General features: G+C 38.4%; 3 protein-coding genes, 1 long non-coding RNA gene and 1 other non-coding gene across 6 annotated transcripts; 1 reads left to right on the top strand and 4 right to left on the bottom strand.

Moving 5' to 3' along the window:
- Positions 1 to 3,337: 3,337 nt before the first annotated feature.
- On the bottom strand, positions 3,338 to 6,770 carry med18 (mediator of RNA polymerase II transcription, subunit 18 homolog (yeast)). Of its 2 annotated transcripts, none has more exons than XM_071469866.1 (3): positions 6,436 to 6,770; positions 4,934 to 5,019; positions 3,338 to 4,019 (listed from the first exon to the last, which is right to left on the bottom strand). In XM_071469866.1, exons 2-3 carry the CDS (start codon positions 5,004 to 5,006, stop codon positions 3,463 to 3,465), a joined length of 630 nt encoding a protein of 209 aa, XP_071325967.1. In that variant the 5' UTR covers positions 5,007 to 5,019; positions 6,436 to 6,770; the 3' UTR covers positions 3,338 to 3,462. The 2 variants fall into 2 exon arrangements, with proteins under 2 accessions (XP_071325967.1, XP_071325966.1); XM_071469865.1 differs by having other exon boundaries at positions 6,190 to 6,762.
- An 868-nt stretch (positions 6,771 to 7,638) lies between these two features.
- LOC139613319 (uncharacterized) lies at positions 7,639 to 10,698 on the bottom strand. The gene is made up of 7 exons (XR_011686726.1): positions 9,660 to 10,698; positions 9,212 to 9,517; positions 8,777 to 9,064; positions 8,478 to 8,693; positions 8,278 to 8,394; positions 8,069 to 8,109; positions 7,639 to 7,958 (listed from the first exon to the last, which is right to left on the bottom strand). It is a non-coding gene; the product is annotated as an uncharacterized lncRNA (long non-coding RNA).
- Positions 10,699 to 10,706: 8 nt separating this feature from the next.
- cyp4t8 (cytochrome P450, family 4, subfamily T, polypeptide 8) lies at positions 10,707 to 17,006 on the top strand. The gene is made up of 12 exons (XM_071469857.1): positions 10,707 to 11,060; positions 11,866 to 12,010; positions 12,152 to 12,196; positions 12,287 to 12,414; positions 12,614 to 12,738; positions 12,872 to 13,026; positions 13,138 to 13,244; positions 14,865 to 15,055; positions 15,187 to 15,320; positions 15,748 to 15,812; positions 16,130 to 16,212; positions 16,638 to 17,006. The coding sequence occupies exons 1-12, from the start codon at positions 10,869 to 10,871 to the stop codon at positions 16,813 to 16,815; spliced, it is 1,548 nt and encodes a 515-aa protein (XP_071325958.1). The 5' UTR covers positions 10,707 to 10,868; the 3' UTR covers positions 16,816 to 17,006.
- A 529-nt stretch (positions 17,007 to 17,535) lies between these two features.
- ppp1r8b (protein phosphatase 1, regulatory subunit 8b) lies at positions 17,536 to 23,245 on the bottom strand. The gene is made up of 7 exons (XM_071469862.1): positions 23,103 to 23,245; positions 22,516 to 22,576; positions 22,026 to 22,179; positions 20,678 to 20,895; positions 20,182 to 20,326; positions 19,840 to 19,904; positions 17,536 to 19,652 (listed from the first exon to the last, which is right to left on the bottom strand). The coding sequence occupies exons 1-7, from the start codon at positions 23,153 to 23,155 to the stop codon at positions 19,299 to 19,301; spliced, it is 1,050 nt and encodes a 349-aa protein (XP_071325963.1). The 5' UTR covers positions 23,156 to 23,245; the 3' UTR covers positions 17,536 to 19,298.
- On the bottom strand, positions 22,254 to 22,418 carry LOC139613966 (small Cajal body-specific RNA 1). The gene has a single exon (XR_011686862.1). It is a non-coding gene; the product is annotated as a small Cajal body-specific RNA 1 (non-coding RNA).
- Positions 23,246 to 23,432: the final 187 nt, after the last annotated feature.

Here is a 23,432-nt window from a genome sequence, read left to right as displayed (position 1 = left end):
AAGCTGGATTTCACCCCTTTGTGGCATTGTCCCAAAGCAGGCTGACTTAAAGACTTCCTGCCCGGAGCAAGAGCCAGCTTTCTGTGGCATCTTGGCATCTGTGCTGCCAACTATGAACATTGTGTTCAGAGAGGTAGTGCAGACAATTGGTGCCAAGAGTTTTAATTAAGACTGTGTTGTGGAATGGAAAGTAAAGGCATGTGCAGGTAATGGCTTCTATCCCCATTTCAGAGGTCTAACAAAATATGATTAACTAACACTGTCTGCCTTAGCCAATTAATTATATTTAACAGTTAAAGACCCTGAGCAACCAAATAGCCCAGAGAGGAAAATCAGTGTGTGCTCTTCTCAAACTCAAAAGTGCAGCCAGCTTAATTGTGTTATAATAAACGGATGATGTCAAAAATGTTTAAAGGCTGCGGGGTTAGTGGACAGTGCAGCAATGTTGTTGGACTGAAATTGTCAAACCAAGGTACAAGACATACTACAAATTAGCTGAATTAGATCATTGTACTACACATTATCCATTTCCTACAGGTGTCTACACCATAATCAATCACTAAGGTCAACTATCAATAAGAGACTCTGTTTGCTGGTTCCAGCTTCTCAAAGGTGAGCAGCTATGAATGCTTATTGCTTTTCTCTGATTTATATGATTTAAATTGAACTCTTTTTTTAAATCTCATTAGACATTTGTGTGAAGTTTTGTCATTATTACCATATGGATTCTTGACTCATGGACAGAACATGTTTTGTGAGGTCACCATGACCTATGACCTTTTACCACCAAATTCTTATCAGTTCTTCTTCGAGCCCAAATGCATGTTTGTGCCAGATGTAATGAAATTCCCTGCAGGCGTTGCTGATGATATATTGCATTTACAAGAACAGGACGGACATGAAGTCACAGTGATCTTGACATTTGACCACCAAAGTCTAAGCAGTTCATCCTTAAGTCAAGGTGAATGTTTGTACCAAATTTGAAGAAATTTGCTCAAGGCATTTCTGAGATATTGCATTCACAAGAGTGGGATGGACAGACAAGCGGAAGACATAATGCCTCTGGCCACGGCTGTCGCTGGCACAGAGGCATAAAAATAATTGACAGGTTGATCAAAAACCAAAATACCCGCAGCTCTGCTGCAGCAGTTCAGCTTGCAAGCAGCATGAAAAAAGCAGTATCTTTGAGACCCACTCAACTAAATTTTCAGAATTTACAACAATCCTACAATCAAAAATAATCCGTTTGATGATCACTCCTGTATCCTAACCTCCTATGAAACCGTAATCATAAGACTTATCAGGATTTTTGCATGTATGTGTTGGGAGAGTGTGTCACACTGGTCTCAGTTTCTTCAAATAAACCATGCTTATCATATTGCCTCTAGCAATGAGCTAAATCCTTCACTTGTGCAAGTCAGTGGTTGGCTACATCCACAATAGCCGAGCAGGCCTGATGCCAAGACACTGATTAGCCTAGCTATGCCTCTGTTCTCCAAGCAATGCAGAGTGGAGGTGCAGTGGGAGTCCAGCTCATCACCAAAGAGAACTGTGCTAAACACAAGTTTAAGTGGAAGAAAGCCAGCAGACTGTAGTGTATCCATGCTGGACATATAAAGCCTTGGGCAAGGAGGCATCTGCCTCTTTAATATATAATTCACTCAGAGCTGAAACATCATGCTTTAGTCCTAAGGGCCAGTAGTCTGCTTCTAGTTGTTGGAACATAAAACTGTCTCTATCAGATACTCTGGTCTCATTGACTGGCAACTTCATGTACTGAGTAGGGAACTATAAAATTAGGTTCAATTTGTGCACTAAAAGACTTCCCTTCAAATCACACAAGAACCCCACAGTAATATAATGTTGAGTATATTACAATGTTCAAAGGACGGTTTTCCAGGTGCACCAAATGTACGTGGAAGCAATGTCATCTCACCTTTCCACCTCAGCGAGCTTGTCCTCATCAGGCTTGATATGCAGGTAGGTCAACATGTAGAGACAGCCATCTGCCCCCGAGCTCTCCCTTCAGACATGCACATGGTCACTTTACATTGCAACCCCTGTAAATGCATCTTCCTGTAGTAGTATTATTAGAAGCACTCATGTCAGATTGCCCACATTATTATCATAACTGACAGGATGTGCATTAGTTACTTCAGTGTCCACAGCAGACTTGCTATAATGTCGACACACTAGTATGCATATATAACCTGAGGCAGCTGTAGTGCGTTCACGTGTAATAGTCCCAGCTCAAGTTTCCATGAAAGAGGCACTAATGGGTTAACAGTGGAAATGAGAGGGAAGAGAAGGAAAATCAATGCTTTTGTTGAGGGGAAGAAAGAAAGGCTTTCACAGGTCTATGTATCATTAAGCAATTGAGAAAGCTAATTAGAGTGGGGGGAAAAGATGTGCAGATCTCACAGCTAATTATTTCCATGGCAACCACAGCCCCTGTAGATGATCTGAGGCAGCATTCAGTTTGCTCTGATCAAGACAGAGCCACATGAAGAGCAAGAGAGACCCCTAGTGTGACAAAATGAATGTGCCCGTGAGTTGATAATCATCTGAGTGATGAAAAAGAACTCAGTAGCTTTAAATATAGAACAAGACTATTCAATTAAAATGTTAATTTGGCAGAAAGTAAACAGGATTTCATCAGCATCATATCATCCTTGGTAAAATTTTCATTGTCTCACCTTATGTTTTTCTAAGGGTTAATTGTAATGTAGTTGTGACTGTCTTCTCACACCTATGTGCCTTGGAGAAGGAAAATAAATCAGTGCAACAAAAATAACCATACAATTAAAAATCAAGAATGTTACACTTATAACTAGGGATGAACAATATGCAAAAAATCATATTATGATTATTTTGGCAGATACTGCAATAGCGATATGAGTTACATTTTCAGTTGGGATGGTAATTTTTGCTTTTCATTTTTACTCAGGCCCATCAGCAGAATGACTAGTGATAATCTTTTTTCTGCTGACATTTACTGTGTAAAGGGGTCATTATTTTATTGTTTTAAACTCAATGCAGGCACTGCACACTTCTTACATTTCTTCTGCCTTCTATTTATTCCTAACATACTGCTATTGATGCTTCTGTGAACAAGCAAAAGTCCACTATTCCAGAAACACACCAATGAATATACACTACAAATGTAAACATCTCAATGAACTGAGTTTAAGTTGAACTATGTATGTGTACGTGTATGTATGCCGTAACTTTTTGGCAGAGTTTGCCATGTCAAAATTTAAAAGACCGCGCTTTGGTGGGAACCGATGAAGGCAGTAGTGATAGTGATAGCAGAACAAATTGACCAGAGGTGTAACTGTTCAGTCAAAATTACACTGTATTTCATTTTAAGTAACAAAAGAACATTGATGTAAAAAAAGAAAAACAAAAAAGGCAATTTGTCCATGGTAGTCAGAGAGGAGTCCATCTCCTTAATTATGTCATTTAATGTCTCTGTTTGCTCGGGTCAATCTTCTCCAGGTGGACCAGGGGTTTGAGTTGCTCAGCAAAGCTGCGCATGTCCTCTGACACAGTGTCCTGGCCAGCAGGAGCCAACACACTCAGCTCCACCAAGTATGAAAGTGATAGACGTTCCGTGTTCTCCGTATTCCCTGGTACTAGGATGCGTGACAGCTTGCTAACCACAACTTTCATTGCGCCTTTTCGGAATATGTGTCCATTTGCCACAAACTCATGGTCCATGCGGAAGCCCATCTCATTTAGGAACTCTGGCAGGCTGTGAGAGGCAGCCACATCAACACAGTTGCGCACCAGCGCATGGCGGCTCTTGTCTCCCACTTCAGGTTGACCCAGGTAGCGTAGATGCCAGGGAGCTGTGGGGTGGGAGAGGGAGCGCCGGGCACGCAGAATGAAAGGGTTGCCTTGTTGGCCTTTCAGAAGATAAACCAGCTCGTGGTCTGTAAAGGTCTCAGGTTCCATGTTGTCACACAGACCTCGGAGGCGGTGTAAGAGGCTTTCCAGGGCCTGGTCTAATACACTGCCTGAATTGTTAAATGGTAGAGAAACAGCCGCATTAACATAAATGATGTGGTGCGGTGACGTGGACTGCACAAAATGCGGTGTTCATAAATGTCGTTTTAATATACATTCCCACAAAAAATACTGCAAAAGCTGCCACATTACAACAGCTGAAATTCCTTGAGCTGAGACAGAAAGTAGATGTTCGTCTGCCTGACCAGGTTAGGTTGAAGATTAGCCGTTACCATTGCCTTTCTGGTAATATTTCAGTCATATAACATTCTAATACAACAGCCCTGCAATAAATTCTACCTTCATGAAGGTTAGAAACCATTGTAAACAGGTGTTGATTCCCCTTAACGTTCAGATTATTGTTTGTGGCAATGCTGATTTGTATTGAATTTTTACTGAGTTTTTAGACAGCACTCTAGCATCATCATCAAAACTCCAAAAGGGGGAAAATCCTTTGGAAGATGAAGGGATTACTCTCCAGTTCCAGAGAATTTCTCCCAAAAAAGCACTGAAGCTATTCTGACAGCTCATGGTGTCCAAACATCTCATTTAGGAACATTACGCCAAGTCTTTTAATTTGTCATCCACACCACACAACTGTTCTCATTGGGGGCAGGAACACCATATTTTGGCACTTTGCCTGTATTATGCATCATAGTGATACATACTATCACATGGTTGTTAGAAATAAGAAATCATGATTTAGGCTCTCTTTCTACAGGCCTGTCAAACATATACACATGCTGGAGTTGTTGACATCTTAACTTATTACATCTCATAACACCATAGTAGTTTTGTAAACCTTGCCACTTATCACACATTTTATCATTCAGTCCTAGAGGCTATGTATAACACCAGTTTCTAGTCTGTTATTAAGATGTTTCATCTTCTGTCCTCAGCTGCGGATGTTTCTGACTTATCTTACCTTGCAGCAGGTACTCCATCATATTGATTGTGCCCCCGGTGACTGGCATCACAGTGACAGGAGGAGCCTCCATCTTTTCTCAGGCACTGAAAAAGGAAAATATTATTTGCCGGAGCACATAGGCTACATTTGACAGTTGAAATTTAGAGTTTAATGTCTAAATGTACTCTGAAACTAAATAGGACATATAAACTGGGAATTGAAAAAAGACCTTCAGCTCAGTTCATCCCATACTAGCTTGCTGAAGTTTAAGTCTGGAGACTGTGCTGCTCTTCAGTCATTTGAAGCCTACCATCTTGCTCTTATCTTCTAAGGTTGACATAATCTGTAGGTATGTTTCCGGTCATCATCTCGCTGAAAGATTAACTAGTTTGACTCCCATTATTAACTGCCTTTTTCTTTCAATTTTGATAGCAATAAACACTAAGTTAGTCATTCATACTCCTAGCTAAAAGTAATGCAGTCTACTACAACAATAAATCCTACCTTCAAGAAGATTGTTATGCTTTTTTTTTTTTTTTTTTTTTTTTTTTTAAATTGAAATTATTTTAGAGGGGTGTTGATTCAAATGTAAATGGTACTGTTGAATTGTATTGCATTATAGAGATAAACTGTTATTTAGCCTGTCCCTTACTGATATAAATGGGGTGGACAAAATAATAGAAACAACTGTTCCTAAAATGCAATACAGTTCAACAGAGAATAAATCAACACCTCCAAAACAACTTCAACACACTGCACATTGTAACTTGTGAGAGAGGACTGCATTAGTTTTAGCTAGGTGTACCTAATAAACTGCTAAGTGAGTGTACAGTTCGACTTCCTACAATGCAATACTGTCCAAACAGTGCTTCAGAGACATTGGAAAAAGGACAAAAGGACTTCAACAGCATCTGGCATACCACTAGTTAATGTTCAACAACTTTCAGGAATGCAGAAAAAACATAAATTAGCCCATTACTTGATCCCTGAAAACTGCCCTTTGGAATGAAATTTACATCGTTCATTTTTTTTTTTTTTTTTTGCTTCGGGGAGTTTACCACTTGCCTTTGGAAAATTTAAGGATATTCACTAGAGCCGAACTGCATCCAACAACATTTCAATAACTGGAAAAAATTTGGGTCTTTTGCTGTGTAAGCTAACAATTTTTATCAAATGTTACCTAGCAACCAGTGTTAGCTACATGTAGCTAACTTGTGTTCAGTTCATTCTTGCAGCTACTACACTCACATGCAAAAGCCGTTTTTGTGCATTACCTGAGAATAAATCCCGAAGAATAAAATACAGATAAAAGTGAGTCGGCGTGTTCGTCTATGGAAGAGCCTCCACAGTGGAGACCCAGGATCCGGTAGGCCTCACCGGTTCGTTCAATGGACACACGGCTAGCTAGCTAGCTAGCTGCTAGCTAAGTTAGATATCATCAGTTAGCCGAAGTGTAACTGTGGTTACCGTGCTTAGCATTTCAACATTTAAATTACTTGAAAATGATGCCAAATATCTACCCGTCAAAGTAAAAGGCCGATTAAAACAAAAATAGTCCAACGCCTTTGTTAATTATCGGAGAAAGAGTGAACACAGTCAGCAACGGTAGAGGGAAAGCGTTTCTTGTCTTCCTCTGGTTCGTTTCGATGAGTTTGGCATCCAACTTCCAGGCGCATTACAGCCACCTACAGGAGTACAAGTATTTTCCAATATAGCTAGTAATGGAAGAAGTGAAGTAACGCTATTATAAGTCAAGTAAAAGTCTTGCATTCAAAACCTCCGTTAAATAGTTAGCTATAATATCAAGGAGCTATCACAAACATGTACAATAAAGTAAAAATGATCATTACCTTTAAGCACAATTAATCAAAATATTATTGAAATGGCAAAATGGCCAAGTGCAGTTTCCAAATTGCAGGAGCTACATTTTTTGATAAAGGCTCAATACCATAAATTAAGCATTGTGTAGCTATATATGATATGTGCATATATATTTTATATATATATATATTTTTTTTTTTTTGTGAAAGTGAAATACAAAAATGACCATTCCCACTCTGTACATAGTTTTAATCTCTTACAGTCATATTTCTTTTAATTATATTAAATATTCCATTATATGTTTTGTAGCTAAAAGCTGAATGGAGTAAAAAGTATAATATTTCCCTCCAAAATGTGGCAAAGCAAAAGTGTAAAGTAAAATAAAATGGTAATACTCAAATAAACCTCAAAATTTCATGTAAGTGCAATACTTTTACTTTCCACTATTGTATGTATGCATTTTAATGTTGTAGCAGTTCGAGGTGAAGCTATTTCTTACTTCTTCGCATACAGCTGAGCAGTTTTATCTATGGTTGATGTGCACTTGTCAAATAAATGTGGGAAAAAGGTACAATATTTCCCTATGACTACCAATGGAAATACACATGTAAAGTACAAGTAACCAAAAAATATACTTACATACAGTATGTGTATAAATGTATTAATAGCCATACTTTCCTCAACTACACCTAAAGACTGTACTAACAAGTAATATAATTTTATATAAAACATTATCAATAATTAGTATTAGAGTATTTTATTAAAATTGTCTGGACAAGCAAATATTTTCAAATGCCTAAATTGTCAGTGATGTTGGAGCAGGGAACTATGGAATAACAATAACCCCTTGATTTTCAAAAAGGATGTTGTTTGATGAAGTGAAGAAAAAAAAGGAAAAGAAATGATCAATGACTTTTTTATTGTGTAGAGAGTTCGATTTTATCATGGCTGACAGGAAACTTCCTAATTACAAAAAGATCCAGTGCTTCAAAATTTCCTTCAGAACAGTTAAGTCACCAACACTTTCCCCACAAAACACGAGTATTTTTTGGAATTAAATTAATGATATGACAATGAAGGTGAAAACTGTCATTATAACAGAGGCTTTTCTCTATAAGTGTATTTCACTATACACACAATCACTATAAGTCTTATGATAGTTTGTCGAATTAGCCGGTCTCCTGATGACAATTGATGCATAAACCACTGAAGTTTCCTCTTCCTGTAGTAAAATGTAAGAGATTCATTATCTGAACAAAAAGCATACACCCTGGTTCCTTGCTGCATGGTAAATATTAGGTCATGCTATCATCATCATCATATCACACTTACCCTGTCATCAATGTCACAGCCAGAAGCACAACCAGAACAATCTTTAGAAACACAGACAGAGAAACATAGTCAACAGGAACACATAAACTTGCCAAGCCCTAGCCCCCAGACATCTACTTCCACCCCTGGCACGTTATGTTTGAAGGCAGCAGACCACCGAACAAGCAATAAACAGGAAGCTTCAATAACTTAAAAGCTGTATAGCCTACCTGCCTGCGATCTTGATCTGAAGTAGAACATTAAAAGGGCCATTAAAATAAGACATCCAAGGGTTAATGATGTTCCATAAATCACTGGCATCAGATATTCAGACTTTGTAACTGTACCTGAAAGACCAAAAACAAAATAACTCATATTCCTTTGACTCAGGTCACAAATTCCTTACAGAGTGAGACAGCAAAACACCCACCTGTTGTTTTGTTTGAAGCATTTGATGGTGCATGACTGCTGTTACTTGTAGTTACTTGTAGATCAAAGATCTGCTCTGCACTGCAATTTAAAGACCCTACATGGACTGATATCATACTTGTGCATGTCTCCTCATTTGATATGTTAGATTTGTTGACAGTGAAATCCACATCACATATCACAGCACAAGAAACAGATGAATCCCCACTTTGGTGTACTGCAATATGGGAAGGCAAAAAAACTGAAGTCAATCCAATTAATACTGACATAAGACAATGTATGTGTGTGCTATTTTCGTACCTGTAATTACACACAAGTTGATAGTAAGTAGCTCATGGCTTTGTCCATCACATCTATTCGTCAAGCAGGTATATTTCCCTGCATCTGCTGTTTTGACATTTACAATGTGTATAGACTTGTTGGAAGTCACAAAATCGGCTTCCGATCTCACTTCCGAGATCCCGTGATTAGTTGTGGTACTTGCTTTAAAAGTCCATCTTAAGTTAGGAAATTCACCTGGACACACATGTGTAAAGCTGTTGCCTGCGGTCACATAACATGTCTCATGTCTCACTGCACCCAGAAATACTGAAAAAAAAAAAGTAAAGGCCTTTGAGGATGAGGATCAGATTTGAGAAATGTACAGAACAGAAAACAGAATAAACAGGGTAGGTTAGTATCTGAGATAGATTCTGCCTTAAGAAAAAAAATTATGACAATTATAATAATTCCAACCTTTCTTGACTCTGATGACTGTGGACTTTTCACAGTTGACTTTATAACAGTTTTCACACCAGTACAGGCCTTGATTGTCCTCTTTAAAATAACTGATCACCAAGGAACGATTGTGCATAACACTCCCTTTGGGATGAGATGTATGATGGAATTGTAGTCCTTTCTCATTTTGAAGAAATATCCCGATGGTTTGACTATGTTCATCCTTCTTGTAAAACCATCTGAAAGAGTCTGAATAACTTCTCTTTAGTTGACAAGGTATCACAGCTTGACATCCCAGCAAGAACTGCAGGTCGTCGGTGCCTGCTGAAATATCAGTTTTCAGTTAGAACACTAATAGTAGCTTGAAAAATTAAAAATACAAAAAATGTCTTGTCAGTCAACAGAATTCTTACTAAAACTGTACTTTAAATACATGGTAATATTAGTGATTTAGTCAGTTACTTACTGTTTCCTGAGGCAAAGCTGAATGAGTTCCAAATAATCAGTAAAAAAATAAAGGGTTTTGGCATCGTGGTTGAGACGCTCACAATCTTGAAGAAATAATGCCAATACTGAACAAACGGAAACACCCCCTCTGTTGTCACACACATCTATTCTCTTCAAAACACACATGAGTCTGCATCGCATCAGAAGATTCAGGTGAAGACTAAATTCATGTTGACACATCGGAAGTGGTTCAACAGCCAATGCAAAGACACTTTACGTGGCTTTCACCCACACTGTTTTTCTGATGGTGTGGCATTTATACTAGCTTTTGCATTAGCATGGGTGTTAAGACAGAGTGTGTGCACCAGCAACAAGTGTAATTTTTCATGTAAAGATGTAAAATAGTTTGTGCTCACTACTGTTTATGCATTCTAATTTATACTGTTTATTCATCTGAGATTGTTTGTGAATTACAGTTGCCAAAATAAATCTTAACATGAGTTTCTTCCCATGACTATCTTACTTTACTTCATAGTATGTACTTCATGTATGGCATCCTAACACCTAACCTATCACCTCTAACACCCTATTTAACTAACAACCATGCGCTTTTGGTGCACTCCTTTACCTGATCTTCTTGCAGCTTGGCTTATTGAATAGATTTAGTGCATACTGACACTTTCTACTGCACTGTCCCTCACTTGTAAGTCACTTTGGATAAAAGTGTCTGCCAAATGAGTAAATGTAAATGTAAAATTTATTTTGATGTGAATACCCCGAGAGCTCAAGGATTATTTAGATTCACCAAAAAGTGCAACAATGGAAACATTTAAATGACATGAACAAATGTCATGAGTCAGGTGTGGGTGTGAGTCACAGAAGCACAAGTTTACTAATCTGAGCTCTTTTGCATTTCAAAGCTGTGATTTTGTCTTGTTGTAAATTCTTTAATCTGGACAACTTTTAACATGGTAGCTTTGTAGTTTAAGCTTTGAACACAAATAGAAGAGAGGTTTCAAAAATCTGAACGCTGCAATACGCTTTCACGTCGGTAAGAGGTGCAAAAAAAAGGAGTTCAGTTTCTCTTAACTTTCCCTTAACTCTCCCTTAACTTTCCGAATCGGAAGCCACGAATCGGAAGCGACCTTCAGCGTCGTATTTTGCGAACAGGTCGCCTTTTGTTGTGTTCAGAGGATTCCTCCTGCACCGAGGCACAGGCGTCGACGGGATGGAGTTAGTTGAAGCTTTCGGGATATTTCAGCTGGGCTGGCCTCGCATGTATCACTTGTTCGCCCTCCTCTGCCTTTTTGCCGTTGCCTATAAATTAACCGTCTTGTTAGTCGGAAGAAAGGCGACGTTTCGGAGCATTGAAGCTTTTCCAGGACCGCCGGGACACTGGCTCTTTGGACATGTTCTGGAGGTAAGTCAGTCATGAGCTTTGTGTAACTGTTCACAACGTACAGTCCCAGTTGTTAGGAGGACATTTCTGAGCACAGTAGCAGTGGTGGAATGCAACCAGCTATTCAGTCGCCAACAAATCATTTCCAGCATCATATATTATATATAACATTATAGTATGAAATATAATACTATAGTATTATATGTTATAATCCTCTCTAGTATTATATATAATGCTCCAAAGAGGGAGATTTCACTGCTTTTTTCTATTGAAGTCCATAAAAGACCATGTATTATATACTGAATATATTTTAAAAAATATATAAAATATATATAAATATTATATATAACATTATAGTATGAAATATAATACTATAGTATTATATATAATGCTCCACTATATTAGTCTGACAGCTGTTAATGCTTTGCAGATAAGGTATCCTTTATAAAGGGTTTACATATTGTTGTCAGATATTGGTACATTTTGGTGTAATTAAAAATTATTTACATTGTGGTATTGCTACTTTTGCCTCTAAATATTTCTGTTATCACTGCACATTGGAGACACAGTTGGTAAAGATCATGGTTTAAACCAGTGGTTCTCCACGCACAGTCCAGGGACCCCCCTCCCCCCAACAAAGAAACAGAATTAAAGACCTTGCAAACCATGCAGGCTACATGACTCGCATTAGAGACACAGTTGGTAAACATCATTGTTTAAGCAAACAAACAGATTGACCTCTTCAGTGAATCATTCACAAACCACGCGGGATGAAAGCATGACTGAAAGGTTTCACCGAGCTTCTTTGTTTTCATTTTTCTTGCAGTTTAAACAAGATGGAAGAGACTTTGAAAAGATAGTGAAATGGGGTCAGGAGTACCCGTATGCTTTCCCACTGTGGTTTGGTCCCTTTGTTTGCTTCCTCAACATTCACCATCCAGATTATGTCAAAACCATATTGACATCAACAGGTGTGTGAGCTATTGTTACATGTATCTTGACTGCATTGATAACAGTGTAATTGAATGTGCCTTATATAATCTTTCATGTGTCCGTGGCCTACATTTTCACATCCAAAGGTCAAAGTTTTTTATATGTTTATCTCCTAACAGAACCAAAAGATGATCTTGCATATAGATTTATTGAGTCTTGGATTGGTAAGACTGCTTTGCCTTTCTCCTGCAGCATATTCTGGCTTATGACGGAGTTGTCTGTTCAGTCACACACACGTCTGTTTCTGTCTCCAGGGGAAGGTTTATTGGTATCTAAAGGTCAGAAGTGGTTTCGGCACAGACGGCTCTTGACACCAGGTTTCCATTATGATGTTTTGAAAGCATACGTTAAATTGATGTCAGATTCTGCTAAAACTATGTTGGTATGTACATGACAGTTTATTTGTGTAAATCACAATTTATGTAAATAAAAATAAAAGTGGTGAAGTAACAATTAAAACATAACAAGTAAGGGCAATCTAGATGACATATTTTCTGTCACAGTTGGTGAAGCTAGTAAGTGCGTTGGAGTTTTTTCCATATCCTGTCGAGAAGTCACATCTGTTCTCTCACTGTTGCCAGGACAAATGGGAAAGTTATGCAACCACCAACGATTCTTTTGAATTGTTTGAACACGTGAGTCTCATGACACTGGACAGCATCCTGAAATGTGCATTCAGCTACAGCAGCAACTGTCAGACCGAGGGGTGAGTCCAAAAGAACTTTCCCAGCACCATCCACAGTTTCACCTCCATAGTCTTAGTTGTGTACTGCTTCAGCCGTCTCAGTCATGAGTGGAGGAAACATAGCTTCTGATGTTTGCCCGCATTTTCATTTCAGTGGAACAAATGCATACATCAAAGCAGTGTATGAGCTCAGTGATCTTATTAACCTGCGGTTCAGGACTTTTCCGTACCACAACGACCTCATTTTCTACCTCAGCCCACATGGCTTTAGATACAGGAAAGTGTGCAGGATAGCTCACAGTCATACAGGTGAGCTCTGCACACAAAAACAGATAAATTACAGTATGAAATTGTTCAAAAATCATTTTGTAGTATAGTATGCCAGTTTCAAATACTCATCCTTTATCTTTTCTTTTGAAGAGGAAGTTATAAGAAAGAGAAAAGAAGCACTAAAGGAGGAGAAGGAGCTGGACCGCATACAGGCCAAGAGAAACTTTGACTTTCTGGACATCCTTCTCTTTGCAAGAGTAAGTTATGTAATACAGGCTCCAACATCAGTTTTTACAGAATTACACTTTTTCTTCTCAATGGAATGACATTAGCTCTGTTATGTCTGGGATGTTACTTTTGAAATGTAATAGGTTAGAGATTACTAATTACCCTGTTATAAATGTAATAAGGACTATAACTGTTTTAATTACTTCATCAAAGTAATATAACTTATTACGTTTAATGACTTTTTGATTGCTTTTCAGTTAATATTAACTGAAAGAGCGTTACTAGACCTCACACCTATCATCTGACCCACATTGTCTTTAGATATGCCAACATTTTGATTAGTATCTGAAATTTGATAAAAATCTTTTCATTAACTCACAGATTACAGTTACATATATTTCGTAATTAGATTTTGTAATCCTGTTACATATAACTAGTTATTCCCCAACACTGGACATTGGAAACAATGTCACATGAGTAAAGTGTACTTGTGCTGAATACAAACTGTCAAAAAATGAACTTACAATGTGCTCAGACAAAACAGTCAGACTGAAAAAACAAAAAAGGAAACAAAACAGCAAAAAAAAATGTATAGTCATCAAGTCGTATAGCATTTGAAGCTCCAAGTAAGAGAGGGAAGTTTGACGTGCAGCCAGATTCAAAACACTACTTTAATAATTAAAACAGTAAAAACAAGTATGTGAAAATTTCAAAAAAAGGACAAAACAATTGAAAACAGTACATCATGTATAAAACCTGAGATCATATTACAGAGGGTTTGACATAACATACAAATATCATATACAAGGGACAAAACCATAGTGCAAAAGGAAACCGAGAAGGCTCCTATTAATGTGGAGAAGCCTCATGTTTAGAATATTAATGGCCACTGGCAACAGTCCTCTTATTAGGCACTCTTAAGCAGTGGCCTGAAGGCAAATTCTTTGTGCAGGAGCGAACAAGATGATCTAGGACAGTGCTGATTGCTGTAAACATCCCTGAGCTGCTAGGACCTGGGTCATCCCAACTTTTTTTTGTTGGCATACAAGCTTATCCATTTTAATACCTTCTTACAGACACAAAGATAACATAGCTTTATCAAATGTCAATTAAATACAGTCAACATAGCAGGGCATATATTAAAAAATATCTTTTTTTTTTGAGGTAGTGTTTCTATTTATTTCAAAATAGAACAAAAGAACACGTTTATGTAGTGCTCCACCAGCTTCATTTTCTCCTCTGTCGTTGTAGAGGCAGAAAAACACTTGTAAAAGAACCCAAACATTATAAAACTGAAAAGGCTCCTCTCTTAAATAAGAACTGATAGCTTTGAGGGGCATCCCAGGACAAAATACATATCATTATGGTAATGAATCTCCTCTGTGTAAACACACAAAGGTTTTGGCCTGTCAGCTGCATGTATCTCCAGTTTTTACTTTATTCCTCCCCATCTGCCTCATACAGACATGTGCTATTTCCATGACGCCAACCTGACGGCTATATTCTTTATTGTATGATTTATGTGTTTTTATTGTAAAGTGCAGTACTCATTTTAAAAAGTGCTTTATATAAAAATAGATAATGACTATTTCTATTTTAGTTGCCGTAGTAGCATTTGTCTATATTTTTGTCTTTTATCTCACCTTCAGGATGAGCAGCAGCAGGGTTTATCTGATGAAGATTTACGAGCCGAAGTGGACACCTTCATGTTCGAGGGCCATGACACCACAGCCAGCGGCATCTCTTTCATCCTCTACTGTCTTGCCTGCCATCCAGAACACCAGAAAATTTGCAGGGAGGAGATCGTTGAGGCCCTACATGGCAAGGACACAATGGAGTGGTACGCTTGCGCCTTGAAAACACCGGCATATGTAGTGCAAGTCAGTGCCACTGTACTGGTCTCGATGAGGTTTAGGCTGTTGCTTTATTGTGTATTGATCACTGAACACTGTGTGTATGTCTATTTTTTAGGGAGGATCTCAATAAAATTCCATACACTACAATGTGCATAAAAGAATCCCTCCGCCTTTACCCTCCTGTACCAGGAATATCCAGACAAATCACCAAACCCATGACCTTTTTTGATGGAAGGACTCTGCCTGAAGGTCTGTGGTGCATTTGAATCACTAATTATAAGCAGAGAAAGTGACGATATCTTAGTTAATGTTTTTGGAAAGTTAATATAGATAAGACAGGAAACTGTTGCATACATAATAACCTTTATCCTGGTAGTAAAAGCTAAAATATTAACCTGCATTGGTTTTGTTTTCCATAGTGGACCCTAGTTTTTGTTTTACAAAGTCACAACATACATTGCATATTAATACTTTGATCAACTTTTTCCCCCTTTGTTTCCCCCCTTTTTTTGCAAAAGAAAAGTTAATAAGTGAATGACTGACCCAGGGGTTAAACAATAAAAGCAGCTTGCTTGCACTTGAATATATTCAAGTTAAGTCTGTCACAAACAGTTTTTATGTGTACAATCCCTGTGCAGTCCTTAACCAAAATACACCTTGTTTTTCTTGTTGGTAGGTTGTCTTGTTGGAACAACTGTGTTTGGGATTCATAGGAATGCATCTGTATGGGAGAATCCTGATGTGAGTCAAGATGATTTTGTTGTGAGCAAATCTTGGTCAAATAAAACCTCATAGAATCAATGATAAAAAGTAAAATTATGATCCCTCTTCGCTGTGCTGGACCAACACCCGGCTTCTACATAAAATAATAGATGTATAAAATCATCAAACAGTGCCTAATTAAAGTGCCCTGGCTGGTTAACTGTCACACACTGACTCCTGAAAGCGGTTGTGGTTTATTCACTCACTGTATCAGGTGTATGAATAAGCATCAACTCAGATAAAGACTAGTCAATATGTGATTCATGCCACACTCACCTTTGTTTTTGTCATTATAGGTCTTTGACCCACTGCGCTTCCTGCCAGAGAATGTCTCCAAGAGGTCACCTCATGCATTTGTGCCGTTCTCAGCGGGGCCAAGGTTTGTCCACACCTGATACCGTGTGACTGTCAGTAAGAACTTGGAAGGGAGGTTGTCTGTGTACAGATAGTCTACTTAGATTGTGCTGTCTACTCATTTATCTGACAAAGGTCTGCAGAATGTGGATGTGTAACCTAGCACCAACCCCCTTTGTAGGTTTGATTAGGGATTAGTGTGACCTAGGAATGATCTCATGACAATGGAAAGCTGAGCGGACCAGAATAACTTAAATTACAGTGGTCCTGCAGTAAATACCAAACTTGGTGAAGCTTATTGCTAGTTCAAGCTTCTAGTTCATCAGTAGCACACATAAAGCCAGACACTCTGATGACAACATGTTGCTTACCTCTCAGGCTATTGTTCCAAAGCATTTCAATCCTTATATTCCTCATATTGCTACGTGCTTTTATGTTTTCCTCCCCCAGAAACTGCATTGGTCAGAACTTTGCCATGAACGAGATGAAAGTGGTGACAGCCCTGACACTGAAGAGATATCAGCTGATAGAGGACCCCACTTTGAAACCCAAGATAATTCCTAGACTGGTGCTCCGCTCACTCAATGGGATCCACATTAAAATCAAACCCGCAGACCCACAAGTGTAAAGGGAAATTACTGAGGTGAATACTGTCAAACTGGAGATTTGATGTTTCAATGAGGGAATACTTTAAGAAGTGAAATTATCTTTAATTTCTAATATTTTACTAAACTTTTACACTAATGTAGAATCTAACACTTAATGATGGACTGTGGAGTATTTCATTTAGTAAATCAATGTGTCTTTTGCTGAATAGAAGTTGTTGTTTTGTTATTGCTAATGTTTTTTCCCTTTCTGCAACACATTTTAATTGAGACATTTTTGCACTGAGAAAAAGGAATAGGACCCGTATTCTGGTCAGACATTTGCACCTAATCTGTTTGTAATAAATATTAAATGTTTGAAAAGTAACAAGGTTTAACTGAGGATTTTCCATTCGTCTTTCCTGCCTTTTTTCCATGTTCTTGTTTAGTAGTGTGAAAGTTAATTTTTTGTGTCATTAACAGAGTTTACCGCCATTGTGTGAAGATTCACGCTTGACCTGCAACTGATTTGTTAAGTGTCCCATGAACTCATTTAAACCAGGTCCAATGCACTCCTGAGACATGTTTACCTGCAAGATAAAGTCTTGGGAAGGTGTGGTATGCAACACAATAGGCTTTAAATACACTGGATAACCTTTGTTCTCAGTCTATGCTGTTTGCTCATGAGTATAAATTTGGAACACAGATGGTTAATGTTAGAGCTAGTTCAATGCGACATTACTTAATCACAACTGAAAACACTCTTGAGTTTTGAGTCAAAAGTAATTCATTTTTTTATTTACAGTCATATGATTACAAAATCCACAGGCCCACAAGGACAAAAAGTCACCAGCACAGTTTGTAAAAATTAAACATCTTTCTTTGATCTCTGGTCTTCAACCTTTCACTGATTCAAAGATCCCATGAAACAGCCACTTGAACGTCATGGAAAACTGCTCTTTCTTGAAAACAGTGCATCTCAGTGGGTGACCACATGCCTGTTCTTTCAACTCAACCCGCCTTTCGCACATAACCAGCCCAGTTTATACTAACCTTGACACCTTACGGTCTAGCAACCTAGACCTAGCAACCTCTTTCGAGAGGAAATAGAAATACATATCGTGGTGGCCTTGTGGTTAAGATGCACACAATATACTGTCACCACAGTGCCTTATGTGTGATTACAACTGGGTAACTTTGTTGCAGGTCACTCTCTTCCTACCCTCCTCATCACCTTTCTACTGTCCCCCTTTGAGTAAAATCGCCCCATCAAACTAATAGTGCCATTTCATGGGACCTTTACTTGACTTGGAGTACATTGTTAACTATGCATTCCTTCTTCTATGTCTTAGTTTGATTCGGGAAAACAAAATATGAATAGTATACGGTATTAACTATACTTGCATGTGAAAGATGTTAACATGCTACATGACCATTAAATCTTCCTAAAACCAAAACACTTGTTTTCACTAACTTCTCACCTTGCAGCAAAATTGGTATTGTTACTGTGCTTGAATCCATTCTATTCTGTTACTACTGAGTAACGTTCCAATTAACAATCAAATGTAAAAAAAAACTGTAAAATCCTAGTATTTACAGTATACTGGTGCTAGAGAAAATAGGCAACAACTCATTTAAAACTCAACAAACCGGGAAAAACTAAAGGACAAATATGACATGACCAACATACTTTTTGAACAGGGCAAATGGCTTTTATCTGCAGAACAATCCAAATGAATCACTAGAAGCTTGAAGCACCACTTTCATGGGATGCCACATATAGATTATTGACAAAGTATAGTGCAACAGGCCATTAACAACTGTACTTACAAGTGTGCAGCCTCACTGAAAAGTCTGACCTTTGTGCACAAGTAACCATCTAGTGGCTTGTGGGACAAATGCAAGACACTTCAATTGCTGTCATATTGGTCTAATGCAGGTAAAACAAATGTCTGACTGTGTGTGAGCAGAATAATATAATGTCAACAAGTTTTCAAAATAAAAAGCAGCCCTGTGTTTTGATAGAGACTGACTTCATGTCTGGATTCTCTGACTTTCCCGACTTCTCACAGTAAAATATCTCATATAAAAGTAATTTTTAGCCATTTTTTAATAGTATTATCAAAATATTGAAGGAGTGAAAAAACTGTTGAAACATGTTTTAGTAGAAAAAAAAATGTACACCCATTACATCAAAAACATAACTCGGTGACCCATCATATCCATGTAGCCTTCACTCAGACAGATATATTTAACTGCTGATCTGGTACTAAAATTCTCACTGCCAAGTCTCTCGATTTTGTTTGTAGTTAACAAGTTTGGGCTGTTTGTCTCCCAAAATATCAACTGCTGACTTAGTAAGATAAATGTTATCTTGTAACACACCACAGGTTAATCATGTGGTTTCTGGTGACAATGAGTAACCAAAAAAAAAAAAAAAAGTGAAGTGAATGACTCCACCTCTGCCAGGTCACAGTCCCTGATGTATCTACCGGTAACCTGAGAGCCAGCAGCCTTATGAAACGGGTTAGATGAGTAATGACGGAGTAGGTTTCTTGCCTGGCCAAGCTTCTTTGGCATACTTCTTTTTGCGTGGCTCGTTGTGGGTCTCTGGTAGATAGGGGGCTGTGACAGGGGTGGGGTTGAGGGTGACAGGGGGTTGGGGAGCCTCTGGGGCCAGGTCCACTTCTGGTGCTGGATTAGGGAAGGGCAGAGGAAGCCCTCCCTGCATAGCAGCACCTCCTGGAGCTCCAGTTGGCTGGTTCTCATGACTGGTGGGAGGCAAGTCCCCATAAAGCCCACCGCCCAAGCTGTAGCCATGGATACGTTTTGAAGTCAGTTCATCAAGACCCAGCGTGTTTTGGCCCTCTGATCTCCGTTTCTACATTGGGGATGACAGAGTATTAACTTGCGAGTCAGACATTTAGCCCTTGATGTTACAACCTAACACCTAACCCACTGCAATCTACACAGGACAGGATATTAATTGTTCCTAAATGCAACACTATTTTTTGAATAAGAAAATTATTAAACAACAAAAACTTTTGAATCACAAAACCAAAGCTTACCTTAATGGGGATGACAGCAGTCTGCACCATATTTCTAAAACGTCCTACTGAGGGGTCGATATCCTCTGCAAATATTTTAAACAGTGTTACTATTTTTACACGTTACCATTACTGTATATTTATCACATTACAAGAGGCTCCTCACTGGAAAACCTTTCCAATTCAATCAATTAATCAAACTAATGACTATGTTTACAGTTTTACATATTTAAACCACGAGTAAACTTAATCTAAAAATGACAAATATCGACTACAGAGTAGTTCACGCTGTCAGTGAAAACAGTTATTTAAACATAGACTTGTATAAAGGTACTTTAGTACCACCTTCACTTAGATTCGTACCTGGGTTAATAATGGAGTCCTCTTCGCTAAAAGTAACTCTGGAGTTCCTCCGTTTCCTCTTAGGCCTCTGGATTTCCAGGTTGCCCTCTTCGATGGTCAGAAGGGAGATGCGCTTGTTGTGAGCTGTGTTGAATTCTGTCAAATTCTGTAATTTTTGTGGGGTAAACAACAGTGTGTTAATACATAGTCAACAGGCATAAACAGGTCATTTAATCATTACATCTTACTTTAAAATGAAATTCCTCAAATTACCACTCTGACAATCCTGGATCTTCGACGGTGAAAGCAAAATGTTTCATTAACATCTTTAAAATAGCTTTAAATGACTTAAGTGTATTTTAAACACTGCTCTGCATCTATTAGTCTACCTAAAGCAGCAATCTGTGGCTAAAAAGAGTGATAATTAAGACACAAGGTGAAGTCATTTTCTTTCTCTTTCCTGTGGTTCATGTTTGAGAGAATGCAAGTATTGTTATTGTCAAGAAATTAAATGTACCTCTAGTTCTGTTTCTTCTTCTGGAAGGCCCAGCAGTCCTTTCAGCTCCTCGTCCTCTCCTGTCTTACTGTCCCCTGTACCAGCAGTGCCTTGGGTTTGGGGTTTCTCTCTGATGGTGTAGGTCCGTGTTGAGGCCCCAAAAGATATTGTAGAGTCTATGGGAACCTGCTGAGGCTTGTGTGCCTCCAGACGGATGTGTCCGAGAAAAGTACCGTGTGCTAAAATGGCAGCAATCAAATAAAAAGGTTTGCTTATAAGAAGAGATTTTGCTTATATTTTCAGTTTTCGAATGTTACCTCACTATGAAATGAGAAAACATTATCAAATGTGATTCAGTCTTCGTGGCAGTGCATATGTTGCCGTCACACCAAGCCTGATCAATACTTCAGATAGTTACAGATAGTTCTGTGAACCAGTCATCTTGTGTTGATTGTGTTAGATAATACATGTTATTTGCTACTTTATTTTCATTAATATTGTTTTTTCTTTGTATATATATATATATATATATATATATATATATATATATATATATATATATATATATATATACACACACACACACACACACACACACACACACACACACACACACTATATTGTCTTAGAATCCCACAGGACCAATTGAGGACCATGTTGAGCCCAAACACCATTCTATCTTTACCAGATTAAATGGCTGGTGGAGCCAAAAGCGACTATTCTTGCTTGATTTATCACACAAGAGAAAGTACACAACTGCTACACAAGTAAATTTTGATACCTTAAAAGAACTTAAAAATTAATGATGTTTCTGCGCAAAGGTGTGAAGCAACAAAAAGAAAGAAGGCCAGGTGAAAGCTTCTAAATTTAATTGAAATCAGTCAGGATGGCATCTTTTAACGAAAAAAAATGTGTCAGGGCTGAAACTGATGATTATTTTCATTCCTGATTAACTTAATCAATTAATTGCTTAGCCTATAAATGTCAGAAAATAGTACAGTATGTCCATCAAATTTTCCAAGATCTACAAGTGAAATATCAAATCACAACTGCCCAAACCCAAAAGATATTAATTTACTCTTAAATAAAACAAAAAAAAAAGCTTAGCACTAACTTCACTTTAACAGGACGATGCAACACTAACTGGAACCAGATAATGTTTGGCATTTTTGCTAGACAAATGAAAAAAATGATTAATCTATTGTCAATATAGTTGGCATCTAATGACTAATCGATAACTCAACTAATTGTTTCAGGTGTAATGTGTATTGCCTGCACATATTTTGACATAGCTGTATGTTAATACTTTTCAGACAATGGTTCTGAATATAAAATGAGGAAATAAGTGCGAATGTGAGTGGTGTCTTACTGCTGTTGAGGTCTATGAGAAAGACCCTTTTCAGGTGTTTGTGGTAGACCAGGGCAGCATGGACACGTGAACACGACTGGTGGTCAATGGTGAAGTCACACCAGTCCGGGTTCCTCCCAAACAGGTAGTACTTCTTTTCGTCTATGATCAGTTTCTACGGGAGCAGAGTTTCAGTATCACAGTCATAGCAAACAGCTGGTGAAAAGATCTGTAAACAATGTGCAATGTCTCTGTGCCTCTGAGCCATAACTCAGCAGTGATGCTTCCCACTGCAAAGCTTAAATCTCAGGGCTGATGCTGCTCTCGCACCGTTTGAAGCCTTGCAGCCATACAAAATCCCAGTGTATAGCACCTCTGGGATAAATTGGGCTGCCAGGCTCGTATCTGGTGCATTCAAGTAACTTATTATGGGCCATTACATGCTTCATCACGAGCATGCAAGAACTTAAACTGATAGCAAAGCCACTGGGCCCCAGAAGCTTCCAGTTACCTCTATCAATTTGTCTCCTTTCATCACGTCTAGATGGAGCCCGGGGGGCGGCTTGCCTGCCCTGAAAGCAAACAGTTTCAGACATTTAAACAATCTATATTACGGAAGTGTATGCAAAGGTTATCAATACAGGGGGTAAATTGACATCTTAGATTTGTTTCCCCAGTTGTGCTAAAAGATTAATTCATACAAACAAGCGCCGCGACCTCTTCAGCCAGCATGGAGACGTTTATAGCGGTCGCCGTGTATTGAAAGAGCAACATATCACAGTTCAAGACAAAGGCTAAAAAATGATCAAATGGCTGGTCTTAATAGATGATCGTCTTCTTTACATATGTGGCATTCTTCAAAAATAAAGACACAGGGAATATTCTTGCAAAAAACACACAACGCCATTTGTACATTAATGCCAACGTTAACGGGTTAGCCTGTTAGCTTGCTTAGATGCTAACGTTAGCTATAGTACCAACAAGCTTCTCTCTGAGAAATGGTGATTTACAGAAATCCCTGAACGCTGATTTACTTGTTTGCATCTGGTATTGCAGCACAAACAAACCGTTACAACTTTAGCATGTGCATTTCCTCACCATGTTGGACAATCAAAAGGAGGGGGACCCTCTTTGCTTATTTTAGTCGCCATCTTGCCTAACCCTGTCGGCGCCGAGCTGCATGATGGGTAAACGTCACCGTGGGGTGATGGGAGTTGAAGTCTTGCAATCCTAAACCGCTTTACGTCCAAACAAGGCTAAATTTAGACGCAATTTAATGAGTTATATTATTATTTTGTGTTTAACTTAACGCGAGACCAGGAGAAATTCCGTTAATTGAGGGAAATTACAGTGAACAAGAGCAAATCTGAATTCTCTCCAGAACCACTAGAGGCTCTCATACCCCCAATTTCTGACTCAAAATTGCTA

The sequence above is a fragment of the Trachinotus anak genome, unplaced genomic scaffold (assembly GCF_046630095.1).
Source record: "Trachinotus anak isolate AG129_WGS33_773 ecotype Australia unplaced genomic scaffold, CSIRO_AGI_Tana_v1 ptg000032l, whole genome shotgun sequence".
NCBI lineage: Eukaryota > Metazoa > Chordata > Actinopteri > Carangiformes > Carangidae > Trachinotus > Trachinotus anak.
This window is presented reverse-complemented; position numbering and strand designations above follow the sequence as displayed.